Source organism: Vitis riparia, chromosome 17 (assembly GCF_004353265.1).
Source record: "Vitis riparia cultivar Riparia Gloire de Montpellier isolate 1030 chromosome 17, EGFV_Vit.rip_1.0, whole genome shotgun sequence".
In the NCBI taxonomy this organism is placed as follows: Eukaryota; Viridiplantae; Streptophyta; class Magnoliopsida; order Vitales; family Vitaceae; genus Vitis; species Vitis riparia.
This window is the reverse complement of record NC_048447.1, coordinates 20,036,333-20,056,421: the sequence shown is the minus strand read 5'-3', so window position 1 is coordinate 20,056,421 and position 20,089 is coordinate 20,036,333. Positions and strand designations below refer to the sequence as shown.

The 20,089-nt window shown below is 33.3% G+C and overlaps 3 protein-coding genes across 5 annotated transcripts; 2 read left to right on the top strand and 1 right to left on the bottom strand.

Annotated features, from left to right (window-relative positions):
- Positions 1-4,246: 4,246 nt before the first annotated feature.
- On the top strand, positions 4,247-8,577 carry LOC117905090 (60S ribosomal protein L7a-2). The gene is made up of 7 exons (XM_034817990.1): positions 4,247-4,335; positions 4,999-5,046; positions 5,183-5,384; positions 7,220-7,389; positions 7,487-7,615; positions 7,702-7,794; positions 8,204-8,577. Exons 1-7 carry the CDS (start codon positions 4,333-4,335, stop codon positions 8,333-8,335), a joined length of 777 nt encoding a protein of 258 aa, XP_034673881.1. The 5' UTR covers positions 4,247-4,332; the 3' UTR covers positions 8,336-8,577.
- Positions 8,578-10,304: 1,727 nt separating this feature from the next.
- Positions 10,305-16,973, top strand: LOC117904869 (SWI/SNF complex subunit SWI3A). 3 transcript variants are annotated; one of them, XM_034817675.1, is made up of 9 exons: positions 10,305-10,427; positions 10,511-11,049; positions 12,758-13,243; positions 13,730-13,899; positions 14,049-14,098; positions 14,371-14,534; positions 14,800-14,983; positions 15,262-15,317; positions 16,844-16,973. In XM_034817675.1, exons 1-8 carry the CDS (start codon positions 10,343-10,345, stop codon positions 15,300-15,302), a joined length of 1,719 nt encoding a protein of 572 aa, XP_034673566.1. In that variant the 5' UTR covers positions 10,305-10,342; the 3' UTR covers positions 15,303-15,317; positions 16,844-16,973. The 3 variants fall into 3 exon arrangements, with proteins under 3 accessions (XP_034673566.1, XP_034673565.1, XP_034673567.1); XM_034817674.1 differs by having other exon boundaries at positions 10,306-10,427; positions 12,755-13,243; XM_034817676.1 differs by lacking the exons at positions 15,262-15,317; positions 16,844-16,973 and having other exon boundaries at positions 10,306-10,427; positions 12,755-13,243; positions 14,800-15,156.
- Positions 15,774-18,100, bottom strand: LOC117904871 (ACT domain-containing protein ACR6-like). Its single transcript, XM_034817677.1, has 7 exons — positions 17,952-18,100; positions 17,649-17,694; positions 17,457-17,571; positions 17,270-17,337; positions 16,584-17,183; positions 16,396-16,500; positions 15,774-16,312 (listed from the first exon to the last, which is right to left on the bottom strand). Exons 1-7 carry the CDS (start codon positions 17,996-17,998, stop codon positions 15,971-15,973), a joined length of 1,323 nt encoding a protein of 440 aa, XP_034673568.1. The 5' UTR covers positions 17,999-18,100; the 3' UTR covers positions 15,774-15,970.
- Between the last annotated feature and the right edge of the window lie 1,989 nt (positions 18,101-20,089).

Below are 20,089 nucleotides of genomic sequence, written 5' to 3'. Positions count from 1 at the left end.
AATTTTGATACTGATGAATAACAAAAGGAACTCAAGTTAATAATGTTATATTTTTAGAGAATAATTCTAGTATTTTCAAATAAGTGCTTAATACATGTGTGCATCTCTATTTTAGTGAAGTATTGCACTTGATAAACATTTTTGTTGCTATTTTTCAATACGTGTGCATGTTTCGTGGTTAATACTAAATCCAACCTAACAAGTGAATACACTACTTGTGAATAATGGATTATCTTCGCTATTCACCAAATTTTTTCATTTGACTATAGTCTAAACTGTAAATAAAACAATCACTAAAAAATAGTAAACGGTCAATAATTCAATATTAGTATACTGGGGTTTTTGGTAAAACTTAATATTTACTATTTAATGACTTAAATTTATTTTAAGTTAAATTTTACTTAAGTTGTTAATTTAAAATTGATTACTTAATTATTATTTTAAGTATTAAGAATGTTTGATAAAATTAACTTAAAAGTAATTTTAAATTATTTAATTGATATATTTATTTTTATAAATTATAAATATGACAAAAAATGTTCAATAACAATGAAAATTGTAGAATATCAAAGGAGATCACGAAGATAATCAAAACAAATCGAGTAAAAAGTTAAAATGAAGATGTAGAATAATAATTATTACTTAAACTTGTTATTAACTTCGAGTTATTTTACTAAACATATTTAATTTATTTAATGACTTGAATTAAATTATTAAATCACTTCTAAGTTAATGTGTTGGATTACCAAACACCCACTTCATATCATAGCCAGAACAATCTCTACTTTTGTGACCTTTTTTGTGGCAAAAATGACATTGTATCTTATTTTCATCATTTTGTCCATTGTAAGATACATCATTACCTTGCTTCTTTTTATTACCTTTACCTTTCTTGAAGGATTTTTTATTTGGACCAATAGTCAAGTGAGCCATATCTGGCTTTTCCCCTTTAAGCCTCTCTTATTCTTGAACACACATGGCAATTAGTTCACTCGTTTTCCACTTATCCTTAAGAGTATTACAATTAATTTTGAAATGACCAAATCGTGAAGGAAGGAAAGTCATTATGAAGTGAACAAGAAAACCTTTAGAAATTGTTATGTCCGTTTCTTTTAATTGAAAAGCCATGTCACTCTTCTCGTGATGTGCTCACGTACACCACTATGACCATCATATTTCATTGTCATCATTTTGATCATAAGAGTACTTGCCAAGGACTTGGAAGTTCCTAAAAATTGTTTTTCAACTGATTTAATATAGCTCGTTGCATTATCTGAATCCGGGATTGCTCCACGAATTGCAAGAGTGATTTAACATTTCATAATCATTAGACTCGTGCGATTAGAACGCTCTCACTTTTCATATAAAGCCTTTTGTTCATTAATAATTTCGGAAGTAGGCTTTGTGGGTGTAGGCTCTCTTAAAGCATAGTCTAAATTCATGCAACCAATAACAATTCCAATTTATTCATTCCATTTTTTAAAATTTGCCCCACTTAATTGTTCAATACCAGACAAATAGCCTATAATAGCAGTAGGATTCATTGTTGCAAAATAAAATTTAATTCAAAAGAAAATTTATTTTATATCATGACAATATTTAACACCACACTTTACAATAATCTAACTACAACAAAAATTAAGTTAAATATCACATTAATCATAAACATAAGAGATCATATCATAGGTTTTTTGTTAGATCGAACTACAATCACACAATCCAAAAGTATATTATTATAATCCCTTCGTTGGGTTGGATTATAATAATTCATAAATCATATAGATATGACATAATTATTAAAATAAAAGTATTGAAACGTAAAAAAGTTTAATACCGTTGGGTAAAAATTTTATTAACCTTTTATTATTAAACTCTTGTCATATAATCAAACATGGTGATGATTCTCCGTTGGGTTGATCAACACTTGTTTCATAAGTTGAACAACAAACACACACACACACACACACACACACACACACACACACACACACATATATATATATATATTTGCAACTTTCATAAAATCATGCAAATATGATTGAAATCATGAAACATTGAAAATGTGTGTTACTACATCATTCATATGCATCACATCATATATATTTTAGTTGTCCATAAAATCAAACAATAATAAAAAAACGGAAAAATATGTTTTATGATTCAAAATTGGTTGGCTCTGATACCAATTGTTAACCAAACTTTCATAAACTTTATGCGGAAATAATTATTTTTAAAACAAATTTGGATACACAAAACAAAATAAATGGAAGTACTAAAATAATGATAATATTCTTACCTTGATCCATTAAGTGAGATTGAGTCACTTTGTGAATTGTATTGTCAAGGTCTTCAACTCACTACTCTCATATAGTGGATGAGTCACTTATGTGGTGTATGTTGTTAAAAATAAACAACAAAAAAGAAAAAGACATAATAATGAGAGTGTGGTTTGGGATCTCAATTTAGAATAAGTTGTACATCTCTTAGTCTTCCCATCAAAGACTATATGAGAATTATACTCATTATTTACACCCATTATGTACAAATTAATGGGTAATAGTGGGTTATGAACTTGAATACATCTATATAATTGCATAGGTTATACTTTCCCATTGTTCTCCATTACTCAAACATAATATACAAAATAAATTTCATAATGATGGGGTTATAAAAGTTGTAACAACACATTCATATAAAGTAACTTTTCTAACTCCCCATTTGTAATTTGAGTATTCCATACATAAGATTCTTTGATGCCCAATCAATTGATTTCCTTAAATAATATTCATATAAATATATTTATATATGACCATACATTATAGGAAAAAAGCTAACATAAACACTTTTCAAAATAATTGTCAAACATATTATTTATTTATTTTAAGTCAGTATATTATGTAAAGCCATGACGATGAAAGTTATTTTTAATATATTTTAAATATAACTTAAAACATTTGTTGAAAATATTGGTTTTAAAATCATTTTAATCCTATTGTTGGTTTTTGCCACAAAGGGGGAAAAAAAGGCGAAGATTTCTTGGTCGCATGGATGATTGCGTGGACCAAGATAACTAAATTGTTAATTGTTTTTAGATTGAGCCTAAAATCACCTCAATTTAAAAAAAAAAAATGATATTTTCCAAAAAAATACACATTATTTTTCACAAAATCTCGATCAAGCATGAAAATAAAAAAATAAAAAAATAAAAACATAAATATAGTTAGTTAATAAAGAGTTAAATCTGACAAATAGTCAGATTTATGATAGATCACTCCATCTAAATCCCGTTAGGTTTATTTGTATATATTTTACAATAATTATATCGAACTAGGTAAGGTTGGGTGAGTATAAAAATTTTCAACATTTTCAAAATTTTGGTTATTTTTTAAGTTTTAAAAATGATTAAAAATAAATATATTTATAGATAAAAATATTATAAATATTTATAATTTATTTTTATGAATTTAATATTGTATTTATGTTAAAAAAGTTGAAAAAAAAAAAACTCAATTAAAATAAATTTATATTTAAAATTATATATAGTCAAAATGGGATAAAATAAAGTTGTAACGAATCCCTTTTTTTTTATCCCAAAACTTTTCTTATTAGGGGTAAGTAGAAACTGAAACACTAATCCTATTATGATTTAATGACAAGGGGCAGAGTTAAATGATAAGAAAACTTTACACCAACATCAAAGTTAACCATGATAATTAAAAATAAAAACAAAAACATAATTCATAATTTTCATTATTAAAATAATTAAAAAGAAATATTCTTAAGATAATTCAAGATAGCAACCTTGAGTTCTAGTCATCGAGTTATTAAAAAAAATCATAATCATGAGTGGTTTTATCTTAGTGTAAAAAAGAAAATGAAAAAATTATCAACATGACGATAATTCACATGTATAGAAGAGATTATTAAATCGAGGACTGTCTTAAAGTTGGACATGGGTATGAGTTATTTATTTTGACTTATAAAGTAACTAATTTGGTCCAAAATTCCAAGAACTATCGAGTCCATGCCAAAGTCCAAATTTCTCAACAAGTCAACGAGCAACTTCTCAAGAGGGCAATGGACCGGTCCGGTTCGTGTATAGAATCATAGAGTTGGATTGGACGGATAATCGCACATCATAATGGGTCTCCTCCCTTTTAAGGGGACTGGGTTGAAGTAGGCCCAATCATCCTTGGGCCAAGATCACTAGGCCCACTTATATACTGGACCACTATATAATCTACGACTATCCCCAATCCGTCTCCTCTCCCGGGTGCCGCTAGGGTTTATTTCGCCGCATCAGAAGTCGGAAGGAGCACTGCACACTCAGAAATGGTAAATTTGAAAATCTCTTCAGAAGAAGCTAGTTCTCATAGTTGCTGAGGTTCATTAATTTGAAATACAACTTTGTCGTCGTTGTTGGTTTTTGTGCGTGTATGTGTTATTTATTTATTTATTATTATTATTTACTGTTAATAAGAATGTTCAGGCGACTGAAGTTCAGATCTGTGGATGAGATCTTTTTGTTGCGTTCATTTTGTGTGAAAAAAAGTTTATTATAGTGGTTTTTAATGCAAATGTATTTATGTTTTTATCTGAACTGGAAATTTTAATCTGAAAGTAATATTCTTGACTCAAATATCTGTAAAATTCGAAGATTTCTGTTTGGCTAGAGGGAAAATAGTGAGATGAACATTTTTATTGTGTGCTCAGGAAATGATTCTATGTCTGTTCAGTAAAAAAATTTTAAAGGCTTGTTAATATCTTTGGATATCCACGTGATTATGCTTGAAAAACGAGTCATAAGTTGTGTTTGGGAAATTAATTTGTTTTTCTAAGAAGAAATTTCTTTGGGATGTTCTCTATTCAAGCAAACAGAGCAGTTTCGTTCCAGCCTTTTGAATCTGATGTAATGCAAGTGATTATGGTGCGTGCAGTTGCACAGGTGTGTTTGTTATTGAGTGCTGCGTTTTATTTGTTGCTTTTTTTGCTTTGCAGGCTCCAAAGAAAGGTGGAAAAGTTTTGGCACAGACAAAGAAGAAACCTGTAACTTTCCTTCATTCTCCTTTTTATTGTCATACTTTAATTTTGTTTCTAAGTTCAACCAAAAATGTTCTTTCTATTCTTACAATTTAACCTTTTTATTTTTTGAGTTTAAAAATCGTTTAATTTTGGAATGCAGGAGAAGGTTGTGAACCCTCTATTTGAGAAGCGTCCAAAGCAATTTGGAATCGGAGGAGCATTGCCTCCCAAGAGAGACTTGCACCGATTTGTGAAGTGGCCACATGTTGTTCGCATTCAGAGGAAGCGAAGGATCCTCAAGCAGCGGTTGAAGGTCCCACCAGCATTGAACCAGTTCACAAAGACTTTGGACAAAAACCTTGGTAATTATCGAAGATTCTTACCTGATGCAGTTTTAGATTGTGTCATCCCAATTTGACTATTTTAACCCCCATTAGACAATATTATGTTAGTTTGACAAGCATATGAATGAATTCTCATAAAAGGAAAGGAGGCAGTCCATTTTTTCTGTTATTCTCCATTGTGCTCTTGTGGGTGGGAATTAGCAAAAGAACAAGGTACTTTTGTAATGGAAAAAGGTGAAACAAAATGTCTCATTAGTTGAGCATGTGAATGTGAAAAGTTCCTCTAAACTGCCCTTTTAGCCAATTTGGTTCAATTGAATTGAGGTTTTCAAAATATCTTCAAAACAAAAGACAGACATGAAATATTTCATTGAAGTTTCTCTTTGCCATTTGTTGTCATCAACTAAACCGAGTGCTCATCATATAAAGGAAATGTCACTTAGGCATTTAGAAGAGGGAGGCCTTTCCAAAAAATGAAAAATAAAAAATCATTTACCCACCTACTATGTTTATGGCAAAAAATGCCTCTAGATTCTGGGGGTTCTACTTATAAAAATCCTTATGCCTTTTTAATTATTTGAGTTTGTTGGAATTTTAAAACTGCAAAACCAATTTCAATTGATGGTTGGTTGGCCAAATCCAGCAAATGCCCCTAATAAACATGCTAGTTGAGGCTCTGGCATGACTTTCCTATGTAAAGTGGAATAAAAGGGGAAGGTTTTATGAAGGAAAGGGAACTTTTGGTGAGTGTTTTCTTACTCACCTTTTTATGATGGCTACTGTACTAATTTTACCATTTTGCCCAACCATGTCTAATCTTTTAACTCTAGTTGCCAGCATGGGTTAATTGGCGTGGTTCTTTCTGTAATGAGTTTACCAGGAAATCTTTGCATGTGAGCCTTGAACAATGACACTGGAGTCTTTAGGCATCTGGAGGTACTCATTGCCAGGTGCTAGCCTGCCATGGACCCAGGCTGCTTGGCAAGGCTCCTCAAACCCACACTGGAACATGGTGTTATGTGGTGCCAAGCTCATCCCTTCATTCAACATGCAATTTGCACTATTCATCAGTCAGTGCAGTTTTTTTTATTAGGTTTTTCTTTGGGTTTTGCAATGATTTCCTTTGCATCATATTCCCCCCTTTCTTTAGCCTCCTAGAATTTGTTTCCAATTTTAGTGTTCCTGCTTCCCAAACTGGTAATTATGAGCTTAAATCCCAATAGTGTTGTATCAAACAGACTATTCAGCTTGTGTGATATTAAAAGCACTGTGTGTATGTTATTCCTGGTTCCAACTGTACTTGTAATAGACTGAAGGATTTTGGCCAGTATTTGATGAAAACCATATATATGGCATCCCCATGTCAACAAAATGTAAGTTTTTAAAATACCTTGGAACAGCTCAAAATGAAGCTTGTTGCGCTGAGTAATATCTCAGCTTATAAATTTTGAGTGTTCACTGACTATGTTATTGGATGGGTAGTTGGTGTTATACAGGCTTGTTTATTAAATTTACTGTTATGTTAGTGGAACATAATTTCTAGGATTAAATTCATTATTAATCTGATTTTAGTGATATTTGACTTTATATGCTTATCATTCTATAATCCTAGGAATGGGATTTCCAATACATTTGGTTTGGGAGAAAAAGGAAGAATAGTGTCTGCTGAATGCACTCATTGAACTGTATCTGTGCTCGTTCAACTTCCTGGCTTCTCGTGTCTTCCTTGTTGAAGCATTTTTTTTTGTTTTAAATTATCTGGAAGTTGGAACTATGTTATTTTACTGTGATTTTGGTGCTGAAAATAAACTAGAAGCCTTGAACTCCATCCTTTGTTTTTAACCTGTTTGCAGCAACAAGCCTTTTCAAGATGCTTCTCAAGTATCGTCCAGAGGACAAAGCAGCAAAGAAGGAACGCCTTCTTAAAAGGGCACAGGCGGAGGCTGAAGGAAAAACCATTGAGGTTAAGAAGCCCATTGTTGTGAAATATGGGCTCAACCATGTCACCTACCTTATTGAGCAGGTTGCTTGAATTTAATTATTAGTTTTCATATGTGTTACTTCTTTGCTGCATATGGAAAGTTAGTTCCAAAGTATTTAACATTCTTGCTTCCTGACAGAACAAGGCACAATTAGTGGTTATTGCTCATGATGTGGACCCGATAGAGTTGGTTGTGTGGCTTCCTGCCTTGTGCAGGAAGATGGAGATCCCTTACTGCATTGTGAAGGGGAAATCGCGCTTGGGAGCGGTATTATTGTCTTTCATCTCATTTGCATATAAATTTTTTGCCAACTTGGGTTTTACTGATTTAGTTATATATTCCCTTTCTGACAGATTGTCCACAAGAAGACTGCAGCTGTTTTGTGTTTGACAACAGTTAAGAATGAGGATAAGTTGGAGTTCAGCAAAATCCTCGAGGCAATCAAGGTAACTTGAATTTAACTATCTTGTTTATAATACATATTTATACACCTGCAGTTATTCTTCTTAGTTAATGATTAAAGCCCAATTTGGATTGGTTCCTGAGAAGTTATAATTTTTTTTAAAGCTTAATAAGAGCTTCTGTACCTGTTTTGCTTTGATTTTATAAAAAAAAAACGTTTTAACTTGAAAAAGAGCTTCATATGAAAACTAAAAAAATAATACTTTTTGTAAAACTTCAATTTTAGCTTAAGCATGAAGCTATTTCATATCTTATGAATTTTATAGTACCATTATTATCATTTGAAAATTATGCCTTTGGTTTTTATTTCTATTTCCACTTCCAATTAAAGCCACAGCAAAAGGCTATCCCAAGTGGCATCTAATCCTGAAATGATTCTGACTACCATTTCAGGCAAACTTCAATGACAAGTACGATGAGAACAGGAAGAAATGGGGAGGAGGGATCATGGGTTCCAAATCACAAGCCAAAACCAAGGCCAAGGAGAAGCTTATTGCCAAGGAAGCTGCTCAGAGGATGTCCTAGAGTATTTTAATTCTTATGGAACCTTTCTTCCTTCAATTTTTTGTTTTCCCCCCTCTTTCTTTTTGGGAGATTATCAAAATGCCTCTGAGGATTCACTTAGACAGCAACTCTTAACTCATTTCACTACCTCTTGTCACAGGAATGAGAATTATCCCAATTTTATCAGACATATAAAGTATGAATTAGTTTGCCATTATTTTATGCCTTTGCCAACATTTAGCTGAGGCATGAAGTTTTCTTTCTATGGATGTTTTTGATAGTAAGGCAGGCGGATGAAGTTTTTGATTGATTTTCTCTTCCCCTTTCTTTTGTTTGCCTAAAAAAAGGTAATATAGGCTATATAGCCAATGAAGTCTTATTAGAAAATAAAAATTAAATCCACAATGATATATGAGTTAAAGATAAGTAATTTTTTTTTTAATCATGAAACAATTTTTTTTATTGCAGTGAAACGAAAATTTCTATAAGATGAAAATAATTTTAATATTCATTTTTAATATAAGTCAATTAAGTACTTTAATTAATTTTTTGTTTGATCATGATTTTTTATGTTTTTTTTTAAATTAAAGAATAATTTTTTTTTAATGTTTTATAAAATTAAGGATATTGGTAAGTTATTATTATAAAAGGATTTTAAAAACAAAAAACAAAAAGACTTTATTAGAATAAATTGTTTTTTTATCAAATATTTTGATTTTGTAAAAATGTTTTAAATTCAATTTATATAATATTAATTAATTAACTTTAATTGAAGTCTTATTGAAAATAAAAATAATTTTGTAATTGCAAATAAATTAAAAAATATATAGTTTTTAGCAAAACATAAATAATAATATTATAATAAAATCATAAATTATATTTTTAGTAGAAAATATACTATTTTATTATATTAATAAATTTTTAGTATTAATGAATTTATAATTTTAATTTTAAATTATTTTTAAAAATTAATAAACTTATTAACAAATCTAAAGTATTAAGCCTTATTTAATTTAAAGTTAATTTGCCTATTGAAAAAAAAATTTAAAAATAATAATTTTATATAGAAGATAAATAATAGAATGTATCTATTTTTTGTTTTAAAAAATTGATAAAAACAATTTTTACTTGTTCTCTATTTCAATTTATTTTTAAAAATTGAAAATAAAAAACAATAACCAAACAATATTATGAATTTTTAAAAATTATATATTATTTTTAAAAATAAAATTCCGCAAACAGACTCTAGTATTTTTTTTATGTAGTTTAGATGGACTGGTTTTATTTTTTATTTTTTTTAAGGGTTAATTTCATAAATTTTCATTAATGTTTTGACTAAGTATGTACATCCCCCATTGAATACACCTACGAAATTGCTAAATTCCTTATAAGACTCTGGTTTCGATCAATCTACCTTACAATTAGTCCTCATCATTACAATTTGATAGAGCGACCAGGCGAATGTGGTTTGGATAAAATTTCAAATAAATGAGATTAGGTGTGTTTGGTCACAACCCAAAGGAAGTTGGGTGAAATAATCAATTTTAAGATATATTTAACTTCTAAATTTGTAATTTATAATTACGAGGATATTTCATTTTAAACCTTTATTTGATAACTTGTAAACCTATAAGAACTCGAGTTATCCATTGGCTTTGGTGAGTTGAGAATTCCCAACTCGGCCTCTGATTGGTTTTGACATTGGTTTGATACATCGAGAGGTAGGTGGGTTTGATGCGATTTAACCTTAAAAGTTCTAAGTTGTCCAACCCTAGACCCTAGTAACCTATGGGCGAAATCCATGCCTTGGTGTCAAAATCCAGCCCAGTCTTCACAGGTCAGGGGCCTGCTCTCCGGTGGGGCCCTAAATATAATGTAATCCACTCCACCTTCAAGCCCAAGACAAACCCAATGAGATTCAAGCCCAATTCATGGGCCCAAATGTTAAGATCTAACCGATTCATAATCTTATAGAGAGCGCGTTAAGACCCCTCGACTCAGCCCGCTGACTCACTCACCTTGTCCGATATGGAGAGCACACCGGACCCGAGTTCAAAACTGACTCGCCACGACGAACCAGAGCTCGACCTCTACACCATCCCAATCCATTCAAGTAAGTCTCTCTCTCTCTCCAAAATCCCTAATTCCAGATGTCAACTCTTTCTTCAAAACCCTAGCCCTAATTCCATCTCACAGGTTGGTTCTCTTGGGACGAAATCCACGAAAAAGAGAAGATCTCCCTCAAAGAGTTCTTCGATGGAAGTTCAATCTCGAGAACACCGAAGATATACAAAGAGTACAGAGACTTCATCATCTCTAAGTACAGAGAAGACCCGTCGAGGAGGCTTACCTTCGCGGAGATTCGTAAATCACTGGTGGGTGACGTTAGTTTGCTCCACAAGGTCTTTCTCTTCTTGGAGAGGTGGGGGTTGATCAATTTCGGTGCACCTGGGGGTGAGGATTCGGCGGCGGTGGCGGAGGGTGCCGAAAGGCACAGAGTGAGGTCCGAGGATGGAGCTCCGAATGGAATTCGGGTCGTGGCAATGCCCAATTCGTTGAAGCCCATCACAATGCCGCTGACTTTGGATGTGAATGGTGAAGTGGATGAGAATGGATTTAGATTGCCGCCATTGGCTTCCTATTCGGATGTTTTCTGTGATTTGACTAAGGAGAAAGGATTGGTTTGTGGGAACTGCGGGGATAATTGTGATTCCGGACATTACAACTGCTTGAAGGTATCTGGAACTTGTGCAAAATCTTATGAATTTCTTTTTGTGAAGATGATTTGTTATCTTTTCAGTTATTGATTCAGTGATGCATTTGATTTTTCTAGTGGGTAAGATTTTTGGGAATTATTTTTTAATTATTTTTTGGTTTTGTTTTGGAAAAAGAAAAAAGCATGAAAACTAGTTTTGTTGGCAATTATTCCCTAAATGTTTTTAAGGATTGTTCTTAAAAAAGGTATCAGAACATATTTTAATTGTTTTCTATTGTACAAGTATTGAGAGTGATTGAAATAAAACACTACACACACAAGTGTAGTTATAGAAAAACTGTTTTGGAAAATGTTTCCAAACAGATAGTTTGTTTTTGAAAACAGTTCTCAAAAATAGTTTTTTTTTTCCTGCAACCAATGTTGATATCCACTGAAACCCATGTTGATTGGGAAAAAGATGGATTCTACTTGTAAGATATTTAATGAAACCTACATTGGAACTGATATCATTCAAAGAAAAAAATATCAACTAGAGTTTCTTTTTGCATATTATATGGATGATCCAATCGAGAAGGACCATGAGAAGGTACCATACACTTACATAAGTTAGTAGAATAATTTCCAAAATTTCGATTGATGCTCGAAACATTCTAAAATAACAACTGAGATACTTTGATTTTGTTCTAAAAATGATTTGTTTTCGGAATAAATTTTTAAAAAACTGTTGAGAAAAGTTCCCAAATAGGCCCAGTTTTGTTCGCTTTAGGGTTACTTATTCAACTTTCCATCGATTAAGCAATTATTTGTGTAAAAGGGAATCATCACAATGGTCATTGGTAATATTGAAAGATGCTCTTCTTACCAATGATTCGTGCTGAAACATATGCTAAAGTGAGAGGGGAACTTTTGAGGTTAACTCCATGATGGTCACCTGTATGCTGTATCTATATATGATTAGATGATTTTGTTCAGCATTCTTCTTCAAAAGGGAAAAAAATTGTTTATGGTTGTCAGTAAGTACTCCAACATAAGTACCATCATACTGATCTATGTATCCTTGTCGCTGGCCAACTGAGAGATTGCCAGGTCAGGACTGATAGAGGTTCTGTTCTTGTGGATTCTGTCTTCATGCATGTGTTTGGCTTTTGCTGTTGTAGGTGGATTTTAACTGTTGTGCTAGCATAACTAACTTTAGTTGGTATCTCTAGGTTGGTACTCAATTTGGCCAGAACAAAAAGTTACCCTATCATAAGTAATGGATTAATCAAATCATACTCTAAATTTTGCTCCCACATCCTTACTTGTACCTTTTTTTTTTAATTTTGCTTTCATTAGAAGTGCTACCATCTCCTTGATTCCTCCCAACTCATTTTTCTTTATTTATTTCTCAAATCTCTTGGCTCAAACTTGGCTCCAACATTTGACCTCTGAATTTCTATATGTTGTTCTTTTTAGGTGTAATGCATGCTAATATTTTATTATTACCATGCATTTCCAGATTCTTTCTGGTTGCAAAATGTTGGCTGAACATGCTGGTTTGTAGGTTGACATATCGGTTTAAAAACCTGGTTTTGATGGATGTGAATATATAAATATATCAAATAAAATATGTCTAATGCACCTTTGGGCTGTAAGACCATCTTACTCATTTGCAAGTGTTGGGTACCTCATTTTACCTTTTTCTGATGGTCATTATCATTTTTTTCCTGTAACTATTTCATCAGCAGGGGAGTCCTGTAATTTGTGTGAAATGCTTCAAGAATGGAAATTACGGGGAGAACCGATCTGTTGATGATTTCAAGTTTAATGATTGCAATGAAAACAGAGGCAATCAAGGAGCTGTTTGGACTGAGGCAGAAACTTTACTTCTTTTGGAATCAGTTTTAAAGCATGGAGATGACTGGGAGCTTGTTGTTCAAAATGTTCAAACCAAGACAAAACTTGATTGTATTTCAAAGCTCATAGAGCTGCCATTTGGGGAGCTTATGTTGGGTTCTTCCCTAGGTAAATCTAGGGCCAGCAATGACAATACAAGCAGTATCAAACCAGTTCAGACTTCATTAGAGTCCCAAGAGAATATAAAAAATGGGGGTCAAGGAGATGAGCAGATAAATGAGAGTGAGCAAAATGGAGATGCTGAGAACCAAGGCCCTCCTTTGAAGCGAAAATGCATTACTTCACTTTCTGATGCTGGCATCTCACTGATGAAACAGGTAGAACCCTTGGCCCAAATCCTAATTGTACACTTTCCATCAAGGTGTGTCTCGTCTGCATTTTATGCTTTTATCATATTTTTGGCGGGAAAGCAGTGTCTTACAATAGGACATTGTATATCCATTTTAGTTCGAAATCATATTTTAAAACTTCAAATATAAAATTATTGAAGAACACCAACCAGTTGTGAGTCTTCTGCCATGGTTGGCCTTATGGTTCATGTGGTAGGTTGCTTACAAAATGGGGGAAAAAAGTCATAACTGTGTTATGCAATTAATTTCCTAAGTGAGATATTTTTAGCTGTGTGGATTGCAAACTTGTCATTCACCATGGTTTTATGGTTCGTGTGGTAGTAGGTTGCTTACAAAATGGGGGGAAAAAGTCATAACTGTGTTATGCAATTAGTTTCCTAAGTGAGATATTTTTGGATGTGTGGATTGCGAACTTGTCATTCACAGCAGAAAATTAACTCTGTTTGCTGTTAGGTAGCTGTCATCTCAACCATGGTTGGCCCACATATATCAGCTGCTGCGGCTGATGCTGCTGTTGCAGCACTCTGTGATGAAAACCCATGTGTGAAGGATATTTTTGATGGTGCAGAGGATAATGTAACAGAAGAGTTAGGCTCCCCCATTCGGAATAACGAGCTGGAGAGGTAATTTAGTTTATTTATTTACCCCTGTGATATACCTGTTGTTTGGTAGCTGGTAATTTAGTTTATATATTTATTCCTGTGATACTTATACCTATTGTTTAGCTTTTGCTTTGGATAGTATGATGTTCTAATTCACTTAACTCTTTCAGATCACTTATGGTTGAAGATTCAGAGATAAATGAAAGGCCCACTCTATCAGGTATTTAGTGTGAAAAACTTTTGTATGGATGATATGGTCGGTGATTTATAGGGAGACTGTATGAGTTAGTCTAGTTGTAGTCCATAATTTTGCTCCTCTAAGATTCAATGTTTGTTTATATTTACTTTTTGCTTCACATATTTGTGTTTGCAAATATACTGCTTAATGCTTAAACATCATTACAACTTCTATCATTGCTATGTTCATAATTTGGTTGCATTTCACCCATTCATTTTATTCCATTGTTCCTAACCTTAGCTTTTCTTATGCAGAAATGCAGAAGACATCCTCTGAGAAGAATGCCATACCTCTACCTTTGCAAATGAGGGCTGCAATTGCAACAGCCCTTGGAGCAGCTGCTGCGAATGCCAAATCATTGGCAGATCAGGAGCACAGAGAGATAGAACATTTAGTGGCAACCATAATTGAAACACAGGTGGCTCACGGTTTTCTCATGCTGCTTGTCTTTGTACATTCATAATTTTACGTCTCGATTATCTGAACTAATGATGGTGAGCAAGAAAGAGACTAGCCATTGCCAAAGTCTCTGTTTTGGGCATCACCATCACTTGTTTGGGGCATCACCATTACCATCCTCATCATCATCATTATTTTTATATTTATTATTATTATTTCATTGTCAAAAAAACTCACCATTTTAGTATCAAACTGACCTTCATCCTCTTTGATTGTCTAACTAGATGAAGAAACTTCACTGCAAAATCCAGCATTTTGAAGACTTGGAGCTGATAATGGAGAAGGAATACACCCACTTAAAGGAACTGAAAGAGTCTATCATAGCAGAGCGGATTGATATCTTGCAAAGGGTATTTAATGCTGGAATATCTAGATGGAGGGATCCTATTTCTGTAAAATCTCATACTGGTAGTGTATCTTGATGGTGCTTTAGTTTAAAGTAATTTTTTAGTCTTCTAACAGCTGAAGGAAGAAAAAGGAAGCTGATGTTCCATATTGAACTCTTCTGTCTTCTATGTAAACACTAGGCTCAGATCTTCATTCTTGGTATAAATGCAATCACTTGAAATCAATTCTGCTAATCCCAGACTCCATATATTGTTAAATCAATCCACAAACTCTTGGAACAAGTAATAGTTTGAATTCCTTCCATATTAATTCCTTAATATGTCTTATCCACCTGACAGGCTCCCCCATACTGGTATGCGACCTTACTGATGCTCGCTGATCAGACAGATTTTAGGTACACAATCGAACTTAGTGTGTACGCATTGCTTTACTAACATAGTGTAATTCTAATCTTTTCATGTTACATCTTTAGCCTAAATTTCATGAAGATATGCTTGTATCTATGATATCCATAGGGGAAGAAGTTCTTGACATCATATGTTTATTAGACTCTTCTTAACTGCGTAAAAGTAATTAAAGCTGTGAGAGCCCATTGATCCTAAAATAGACAATATTTGCTTGGGAGAGAGGGGATAATTATAGGCTAGCATCTCTAGTTGAACTGTTATTCACTAGATGTCCTTTTGGTTCTACCATCCGAAAAGGAGTAGTGTTAGGTCCTGGTTCCTTATTTTGTTTTGTTGCATATTGTTTGAGATAAAGGGGAAAAAAAAAGCGAGGATTGAAGATTTGCTTGTTCAAATCCTGTCTGCAATCACCCTCTGTCGTGATGTGGTCCACATGATAAAACTAAAAGAAGAATATTCACAAACTTGATTCATTCATTTCTTCCCTCAGAAGACTGTACAATCTTAATATGTAATCCCATACGTACAAACCATGTACTTCCACATTATACACAAGCTTCATATGGTGCCAAGGTAAGTGTAAGTTCCTAGGCAGCATCATATCTCTATCAGTCCCTTGCACTAAATGACAATGGCTGAGCTATGAGTAGGACTTGATGAGTTTGAAAGTTTGGAAGCTTCGTCCTTTGAATAAGTTCCCAAAGAGGAAACTTCTCGTTCCCTCCTGGGGAAGCTTCGGACTGAAGTTCAAGTTCCCTTTCACCCTCAATATGGTTTGTCCTATCTGGTGCCTAATCATTTCAACTGTCTTGGAATCCACACTGTTGCCAGACACATCTGTCACAAAGAAAGTATCCTTTGCTTTCCCACACTTTGTTGTGATTACTGCTCGCTTGATGCACAAACCATTCTCCCGGAAAACCCTTGTAACGTCTGAGAGCAGGCCGAACCGGTCTTCTGTGCTGAGTTCCAGCACCAGTCCCTGCAAGATACCAACGATTTTTCTCTTAAGATGATGAAAAATATGCTTAATCCAATTAGGGTTTTGTTAAGGGATTGGATTACCTCCCAGGCTCGCCTTTCAATCGCGGCTTCAAGACACTCTGTGACACGTTGCCGCTCGGCTTCTGAACGTAAAGGGAGCCCATCCACATGTCTGATGTAGTGTTCCTGCAAAGATAGGAAAAAACTAGTTTGTCTAGGGTTTGTAAGATTGAAACAACGGCCTTTTCACATCTAAGCTATCATTCAACCTGATAAGCTTCCATTCTTCCTGTGATGACAGTTCCATGGAACACAACATACTGCATATCTGTTAGAGCACACACAGTATCAAATAATAGCTTTGGCCTGTCTCTGGACCTAATGGTAACAACGGTGTAATCTCTATCACTGCAATCCAAGACAGTGACATGGGGCCTTGAGTTTGTGTCCTGGGCATATTCCAGCCTTTCGAAATCCCTAGCAGCAAACATCATCTGATGCAGTCTTCTATCTCTGTTCATTGCCACAGGCCCAGGTGAAGATATGGTCATTTTGGGTGTCCTGAAACTGCTGTTGACTTTGAAGACATTGCCGAGCCGTTTCTTGATCATTGAGAGGCGTTTTGGGTCTTCTATAGCACACCCGGTTGCCTGGTCTGTAACATGAATAACAGCTGCTGCTCTAGTGTTGTGTGTCCAGATCTCAGCGTTTACCACATTGCATCTCAGGTCCGTCAGCACTGCAGACACCTCCGACAGCAACCCGGGTCTGTCGCTGCCAGTCAGTTCAATGGAGGTATCCTCTTTAGAAGGCATTACCCCAACTGAGCCTCTCAATGAATTCAAGAAACCGGCTTCAGTTTCAAGAGTCTGTCAAGATTGAACAATAAAACAATATAAATATAAAATTTCAAGGCAAACATCTGAAGGGGGAGTCGTAGAAGAAAAACACTTACTTTTTGTAAGTAATTGAGGATCTCTTCATCTCTGAGTTTGTTTCCATCATGGTCAGTCACATTGAACACTGAAAATGAGTTTAAGAGTTAAAAATAAAATAATAAATAAATAAATAAATAAAAATTTAAATAGACCAAAGGGGCAAATCACATATGCTCTGTGAATGAAGTAAATTCAAAGCAGTACCATCCATGAACCATCCTCCATCAGAAGAGATGTAAGCTTTCGTTATTATGAGGTTGAGGTCTGTAAGAACTTGAACAACTTGAAGGAGAATTCCATGCCTATTGGCACTATAAACCTACCCATAAAAAACAACAACATTCCTTTAGAAAAAACTCCATTAAATCCCCATAGAAAGAACAATGTAAGGCTTACCTCTATAACAGTGGCATGCCCACAAGAATCATTGTCAATGACCACTCTGCAAGCAAAGAAAAAGGTAAGAAAACTTTGGATCTCGATTTTGCTGAACCACAGCCGTAGGATAACCACATAAGGTGAAACGGAAAATGAACATAAAAATCATAGGAGGACGATGATGATGATGATGATGAAGAGGATTCATCTTGTAATTTAAAAAATGCGGGCTTCAAAAAGAAAACCCAAAAATTAATTTACATGGGAAAACAAAAACCCAGAAGCCAAATTTATGGTGTGGTGAGGGAGAGTGATGAAAACCTTGGTGGGTTCATTCTCCTGATAAGCTTTGCGTACTCATCGTCCATTTCTCGCAGATTCTCGGATTCCAAACAACCAGAACTCAGAGACAAAAAGAACCCACAAGCTCTCACATAAGATTCTTCTCATATATATATATCAGTAGAAGCTGTAAGAGAGATTTATTTGTAGAGAGCGATAGTTAGTAGTGAACTGTATGAAAAAAGGTGAAATGCTCGTGAAGAGAATAGAACGGTTAATTTGCCCGGAGCCTAATCAACGATGAAATTGGTGACGTGTTAAAATTCCATTGGACGATAGGAACAGAAAAATGCTGCCCAGAATATAAGCTGCCCGTTTTTATTTATTTTAGTTTTATGTACTTTTAATAATTGTGCGTGGGAGTTTACATAGGTAGCGTGAGCGGGAATTAAAATTAAAAATAAAAAAATAAAAAAACGTGAGAATCTAATGGTGACGTGGCATTCTGATTTGTCACGTCCCAAAGTACGGCGCGGCCGGAGTTTCTGCCGTATACCTTTTTGGCGGCAGTCCCGTGCCTTCCGGCTTCGCCGTATTAGTTCCTGAACGATTTTCACGTGACTCCCTTCTCCTCCTCCTCTTCTTTTCTCCCCCCAATTATTTTTTTAATTATTATTCTTTTTTAAAATTTTCCCCGTCTTCAAAATTTGTCATGTTTGACACCATTTTTTTTAAAACAGTCATATATTAATTTCGACAGCAAAATTTGATTTTTTTAAAATCAAATGTTATTCTTATTTATTATTTTTTTTTTTAAGAATTGGTGTTAATAATTATTTTTAAAAAATATTATCAAATAAATCAGTATTTATTTTTAATTACTTGAAATTGGTCCCTTGTTTTAGTACACCATTGGTGAAAATAAATAAGAATGTCATTTTTATATTTTTATTAGGTAGGAAGTAGTTGCTCGATATGAAAATAGTTTTGTATTTAATTATGTAATAATGAAAAATGTTTTTTGTTATGATTTATTAGGTGAGAAGTAGTTGTTGTTAGTTCTATATTTAATGTATTATATATATAACATGATTTTATAATTAAATTTAAGAAAAAAAATGTGAATAAAGTTGATAAATGGAGAGCAAATTTAGAGGCCAAAATTATATAATGTCAAATTCATTTTTTAGCACGTTTTGGATATACTTTTCCTCCAAAGCACGAAAAGTAAATTTATATTTAATTAAATATTTTAAAAAGTCATAATTTTACACAATTTAATACCATTAATTAAGAGCTATTCCAAACAAGGCGGTACCAACAAATACAATTTAAACTAGTGATTGAAAAAGAAGGAAGGTAGCAAGAGCTAGAGTCCGAGTGGGAAGTAGAAATTGGCCAATATTCTCCAAGAGGGAGGATTGTGGTTGGTCCACGTGAGCAATCCAGCTGTTATATCACATGGTAGGTGTACCAAGTATCTAACAAAGGGAATGGAGGTGGGGAAGGAATAAAGAACGAGTTAATGAATAAGATGTTAGGAGTATGGGGACCATGGTCATTCGAATTTGTGGGCATATGGTTGATCTCGTGTCCTCATTGAATGGTTATAGGCCCAAAATGATGTTCCCTCTCCTCGGTTTTTAAGTATACATGGTGGTTAATATGAAAATTTTGATCCATTTTGTTATGCTATGTTTAGTTCCCTTGAATTCAGATAATATGTAGACTTTGAGGGTTTTTTTAGTTTTTTACTGAAAGTAATTTGCTTTCAGACTTTAAATCGTCTGTTTTTCTATTTTTCCATGACTTATTATAATTTTTTTGTTTAATAAAAAAAGTTCAAATATTTTGCTTTTTCTAAATAGAAAAAGTAATATGTTGATTTTTTTTTTATTTTACTTTTTAATACTTAATAGAAATAAAATATTATAAAAATAAACAATTTAATACTTAACGCTATTAAGTATTAAAGTTCTATTTAGAATTAAGTAAAAAAATAAACACCACATTTGATTTGTTTGTGTTTTACTTTCTTAAGTTCTAGTTTACATAATATTTCATATTATGATTTTGATATGTTTTCCTATATTATGTTATGTTTCATTAATTTCAAGTTTATAGAATGATTCATATATAGATTTTTTTTTTAATTTTTTAATTTTTTAATGTCCCTT

Bases quoted from the DNA above. Each gene is read 5' to 3' on its own strand.
- LOC117904871 (XM_034817677.1), bottom strand. From the start codon at position 17,998: ATGGACGATGAGTACGCAAAGCTTATCAGGAGAATGAACCCACCAAG. The intron at 17,184-17,269 runs GTAAGTGTTTTT...CAATCTTGACAG, and splicing joins TCCTCAATTACTTACAAAAA to ACTCTTGAAACTGAAGCCGG. The intron at 16,313-16,395 runs GTAATCCAATCC...GGTATCTTGCAG, and splicing joins TTGAAAGGCGAGCCTGGGAG to GGACTGGTGCTGGAACTCAG.
- LOC117905090 (XM_034817990.1), top strand. The intron at 7,390-7,486 runs GTTGCTTGAATT...GCTTCCTGACAG, and splicing joins TCACCTACCTTATTGAGCAG to AACAAGGCACAATTAGTGGT. The intron at 7,616-7,701 runs GTATTATTGTCT...CCTTTCTGACAG, and splicing joins GGAAATCGCGCTTGGGAGCG to ATTGTCCACAAGAAGACTGC.
- LOC117904869 (XM_034817674.1), top strand. From the start codon at position 10,343: ATGGAGAGCACACCGGACCCGAGTTCAAAACTGACTCGCCACGACGAA. The intron at 13,900-14,048 runs GTAATTTAGTTT...TAACTCTTTCAG, and splicing joins CGGAATAACGAGCTGGAGAG to ATCACTTATGGTTGAAGATT. The intron at 14,099-14,370 runs GTATTTAGTGTG...TTTCTTATGCAG, and splicing joins TGAAAGGCCCACTCTATCAG to AAATGCAGAAGACATCCTCT.